This window comes from Lycorma delicatula, chromosome 2 (assembly GCF_047948215.1).
Source record: "Lycorma delicatula isolate Av1 chromosome 2, ASM4794821v1, whole genome shotgun sequence".
Classification (NCBI taxonomy): domain Eukaryota; kingdom Metazoa; phylum Arthropoda; class Insecta; order Hemiptera; family Fulgoridae; genus Lycorma; species Lycorma delicatula.
In genome coordinates this window covers 14,177,558-14,183,557 of record NC_134456.1, presented here as the reverse complement: position 1 = coordinate 14,183,557, position 6,000 = coordinate 14,177,558, and the positions used below count along the sequence as shown (strand labels likewise).

Genomic DNA, 6,000 nt, shown 5'->3' with positions numbered 1-6,000 from the left:
ACAACATGAATCTGCAAGTAATAAAGCTTATTGAAAAACATGTGAGTAGTAGTAGTAAACTACAGGTGATTTTTTAGTCCTGTTACCCAATTGTATTGTTAATGTCAGGTAATTTTTTTTCTAAGAAAGGGAAATTTTGTTTTGTGACACAAAGTTGATAGTGTTACTCAACCGGTATAGATACGGCAGTATGAGTTGATTCTCCTTGAGCTGTGTAAACTTTTGTGCCGTTTCCGGTCGTGTTACGAACAGAATGTCTTTTACCATAGAACGAGTTTTCATTCTTGAACAATATTTTGCTACAAAATCGTACGCGAGTGTAAAAGAATCATTTCAAATTAAATTTGTTGGTGTTTCTCCGCCAGAAAAAATGTCAATTTTTAGGCTAGCAAACCAATTTCGAGAGACAGGTAGTGTTTGCGACAGAAAACGTAGCGATTGACCAACTCGCTTGACAGATGACGTTTTAGAGAATGTGAAAACAAGATTGCTCGATTCTCCACGGAAAGGTTTACAAAAACGTTCCACGCAAGTTGGTTTGTCATATTCAAGTATTCAGAAAGCTGCTAAAAAATTGAAATTTTATCCGTACACGTACGATTAGTCCAAGAGCTTCAGCCTCCAGATTTAAACAAGCGATTGCAATATTGCTGTTGATTTAGGTCTCTCGTAAATGATAACGGAATCAAATTTTTAAACACAGTGTTCTTTAGTGATGAAGCTTGGATCCATCTTGATGGTTATGTGAACAGTCAAAACTGTCAAATTTGGGCGGTTCAAAATCCTAACGCTTTACAAGACAAAGCTTTGCATCCTGAAAAAATTGGTGTGTGGTATACGATATCTCGTCATTGTATAGTCGGACCCATATTCTTCAAACAGACAGTAATTGGTGAAATATACAGGAATATTGTGTGCCAATTTGTGTCCCTCCAGGAACCTCAAGAATGGTATTGCTGGTTTCAGCAAGACGGCGCTACATGCCACACGTCTCGAGAAACTGTGGAATTTCTGCAAGAGTACTTTGATGATCGAATAATAAGCAAGGGCTTATGGCCTCCAAGGTCCCCAGACCTCACATCTCCTGACTACTTTTTGTGGGGCTATATTAAGTCCGAGGCCTTCAAAAAAATCCTCACACTATTGATGAACTTAAAATCAATATTACAGACTTAATCACGAATATTTCCAATGCAACTCTTAAAAAGGTTTCTGCTGATATGCTGAAAAGAGTCCATGCGTGTATAACCGCAAGGGGTGGGAATTTTTAGCATATTCTTTAACAATTATGTAAGTAATAGCTTTTTATTAAATCTCTTTTGTAAGTACAAATACATTTTTTTTATTCCACCTAAATTTCCCTTTCTTAAATTACATTTAAAATTGGGTAACAGGACTAAAAAATCACTCTGTATGATCAGTTCTCGCAATACAAAGTAGTATATAAATAACAAGAACTGTAATGATTAATATTAAATTAAAATAATATTAATGATTGATTATTAACATTAATTAATGTTGAAAAAAAAAACACAAAACAAAAAAATTAAAAATAACTTTATAAAGCAAATCAAATACTTATTTATAAACATACATCATGTAAAATACATAAATGAGTATTAAACAATATTAAAAAATTTGGAAGTACATGTGCTTTATTTACTAATGGTTTTTTCTTTCTTTTTTTTACTTATATTAAATATATACAATACAAAGCACTACATATTAATTATAACTAACTAAAGATAATTCCTACTGAAACTAACTACTACTTACAGAATAAACTGTAGTATACAAAAAAAACCTACTACTTTAATACAAACATAAGTATATAATTATATAATATAAACTAGACAAAATCAACTTCAGTATGCTAAACAATCTTTTTTACATCTTATATGTGCATATGTATATATATATATATATATATATATATATATATATATACACACACACACACACACATACTTTTTTCTTGGAAGCAAGTAACAAATATGATTGATAATAGAAAACTAGACAGATCTTTACATAAAGAACAACAATGCAATAATTAAGACTATTACTATCAACAGTATAAATAGAATTTCATATAGTAACACATTTAAAAAATAAATCATATAAATAATATATCTATTTTAATTATATAATGGTGCTTATATGTTTTATTTATTTATTTTATACTTTTCTTTTTTTCTAATTTAAATATTTAATTATGTCTAATGATAAATCTACATAATAATATTATATAAAATATTTGGTCATTAATAAACATAGTGTTTTTCTTTACTTAATTTGCTTAATTAAATTTTTGATTTTAAATTGTAAAAAAAGTAATTAAACAAAAATCGATCGACTGAATAGTAAATATATTTTCTTTTAAATTAAAATGATAATTAACACATTCATTAATTGTTTAATGTAAAATTTTATCACCGTTTAACCTTAAATTAATTTTTAATTTCCAAAATGTATAATAAACATTATTAACTATTATACACAAAGATATTCAGTAAAATGAATATTAAAAAGAAAAAAATACTGTTACAACTTAAGGAACTAAAAAAATAAGTGACAGACAGAAGTTAAGATACTACAATTTTGTTTATATTAATCTACTGATCTCTGGATTTTTCTAATGAATAAGATTACTAAATATATATAATGTATTATACAATATGTACATAAAAAATTAATCTATTATGCATGCACATCAATATTTTGACACTGCTAGCCTGAAATTATGCAACTTTTTCACAGTATTATAAACATTACAGTTATACTTAATCGTCTATTTTATAATTTTAATTTAATAACAGTTAGTTATATATATCAAAAACTTAATCTGTCCATACAAATCTGAACATGTATATAAGTTTCTAATTTTCTTTCTAAAAAAAAAAAATATTATGTTAAACAAATGTCAGGTCCAGTTATAAATTATATTGTTATTCATTCTGATAAAAAATATATTAATTATTAACAATAATTTTAGAGATATCATTATTAAAAGAGAAGCAATTTTTTAAACATTTTTCTAAGGAGAGATTGTAAAAAGAGATATCATTTTATCATTTGAAGTTGCAGCTTATCTTTTTTTTTGAAAAAAATAAAATCAGTATAGCTTTAATTTGATATTACAAAAATTAAGAATGGAAATGGAAACTTATGAGGAAAATAGAAAAGAGGAAAAAGTAAAATTACAGCACAATAGTAGATTTTGGATAATAACACTAATTTTTTACACAGACTGATACCTGGTATTGAAAATGATACCACAAATAAGAAAATTGTTCAATTGCTTTTCTTGTCATACAGTCAATATAAGCGGAAGTTAAGTGAAAAAGACAATTCAGAACATACATTTTTTAAGAGAGAACATGGCTTTCAAAATAAACTTACAAAGTGTAACTAGTTAAAGTAATACCAGTAAATAACAAAACACTATCAGATGAAAATCTGGTAAAACAATCGCCAATTCTATCTATAAGGTAGCAGTGACAAATTTCCATTCCATTTCCTCTCAAAGAAAATACATTGCCAGATAACGATTGATGCAACAACCGATCAAAGTATACATAAAAAAATTCTTATCATTTACACTGTATTAACAATAACTAATCACCCAGGAACAAAGTCCAAGGAATACTTAATGTATAATTAAATAACAAACTATAAAATAAAGGCACAGTTTATGATGATATAGGAACATAAATTCAGTAAATGATTATTATTTATTTAGCATACTTACATAAACAATATAATATTTTAATAACAAATTATCATACTTTAAAATAAATTTAAATAGTTTCAAACTATCATTAAAAATTAAGTAATAAAATTTAATGTTTATCGTTAAATAACTTTACATACATAAAGTACATTTCTAGGCAGAAAAATACAAATATGAAAACTTTGGTTCTGTGTTAAATCATAAGTTGCATCAGTTACAACGATCCTACAACATCTTTAACATCTTAGGTAGTGTGGCATTCTGAAAAAAATTAAGGAAGTATAGTAAGATAAAGGTAAAATTTTAGTGGTGTAATATATATTTAACAAAAATATCTGTTTATCTTTGAAACATATCTAGAGCATTTTCCCCAGATCCTGTTGGCATTGATATAAGCTGAAATAACAAATATGAAATTTTAATGACTTAAAATGTAGAAAATTATTTTATCTGAATGAAAGTTTTAAGTTTACAACTTTTACATAGCTTTCATTAATGTAATTATAAAAAACTAATATTAAGTAACTGATATTAGAGTGACTTTAATATCAGGGAAAGCATTCTAAAGATAAATTAATGGAGTTAAGAAAATCCACTAGATCATTTCAGTATGTATATTCATTAGTAAAAATTTTGAAAAAACTGGTAACCAGCTTTAAGTTGGTTATGTAAGAGTAAAAATAATAAACTAAATAATAATAACTAATTAATAACTTTTAAAAATAAATTTAAAAAAAATAAAAATATGTAGCAATGTTATGTATGAGTGACAGTTAACATAAAATGAATAATAATAATGAGATAGACTCAAAATAAACAAATAATATCAAGCTCTGTAATTATAACTAAATTTTCTAGCTGCATTACTAAATAATATTAAAGAACAAAGAAATATTCATTATAAATGAGCTACCAAAAATATCTGATTAAATGATTTTCTTTATCAGGATTAAAATTAAACAAAACATTTCTGAAACTAATGATAAAAAATGGATATAAATAAATTTCTTTTTAATAATACAAAAAAAAAACATAAAATAATGAAGAGCAGGGAAAAGATTAGAAAATTACATAAAACAAACTATAATATCATAAATAAGAAAAAATGAAACCTATTTCAGGAGGCATACTTGCCAGCTGTATATAGTTCATACGATTCTAAATAGAAATAAAGTTTATACGAAATAAAATCTATATAATAAATTTAATAGTTACACATTTTACTCGAAAATTTGAGCTAAAAACTCCTTTATATCTTGTATTCACTTAACCTGCTTAAATCATCAACTCCGAAGGGAACATTTAATGTCAGAACTACCAGAAATTACCTCACAACAGATCAACATTTTACAAAAAGTCAGTAATTAATTATCAAAAGAAAATTATGTTTCAGAAATAAGTTTCATTTACTACATTTTTATATTTAATATTTAATTAAACATTCCACAAATCGAACTATGAAGAAATATAAACTGAAAGTTTTACAAATAATTTAAAGATTAGCTGATACTAACTAATCCCTTCAGCATGAAGTATTTTTTATATCAAACCAATTTTACAGTTATTTTATAATTATACATATATGTATAAAATACAAAAATAAAAAATAATCAAACTAGCAAAACCTAAAAAATTAAACAAATCCAAAGCACTGTCTTTAATATCAGTATTTGATTCTAAATGTAAATTTTTAACTAAATTTCTCCTAATATTTGAATACCCTGATAGACAAGATATTTATACATATCTTATCAGTTGCAGAAAAAATTAACACAACTAAAAACTTAATACATATAATATAACTGTCATTGTATTCAAAATAAGTCATAAACATTGCATTAAAATTAGTTTAATTAACTCCATATAATATAACCAGAACATTGTACATTGTCATGTAAAATGTTACAAACATGAGTAAACAGAAAAAAGGGGCAGTTTCTAATTTTACTTAAATGTATCTGACCCATAAAAAAATATAAAACTAAAACTAAATATCAGAATATGCCATATTTAATACACAATCTGTTTCAAATTTGTCAATAGAATACAACAGAAGGTTTAATTTCAATAAATATAATACAATTTGCTATATCCCATAGCGTATGTATTAATGAGGTTTATCTATCACACTGAAGTAAGTGAACTAAACTGTATGAAAATTTTTTAATCTGAAACTTATCTTTTATTTGTTTTCTTTAATCTTGTATATGTAATATTTATTCCCATTCATCAATTAATAATTTATTATATTCCACATTATTTCTAAATTC

The 6,000-nt window shown here is 25.1% G+C and overlaps 1 protein-coding gene across 10 annotated transcripts in view; it reads right to left on the bottom strand.

Annotated features, from left to right (window-relative positions):
* Positions 1–1,540: 1,540 nt before the first annotated feature.
* LOC142320478 (solute carrier family 66 member 2) overlaps positions 1,541–6,000 on the bottom strand; it is a 226,221-nt gene continuing 221,761 nt past the window's right edge. For all 10 annotated transcript variants that reach the window (XM_075358298.1, XM_075358305.1, XM_075358301.1 and 7 more), the window contains one exon: positions 1,541–3,991. In XM_075358298.1, the coding sequence (XP_075214413.1) occupies positions 3,975–3,991 (17 nt within the window). In that variant the 3' untranslated portion in view covers positions 1,541–3,974. The remainder of the gene's footprint in view (positions 3,992–6,000) is intronic.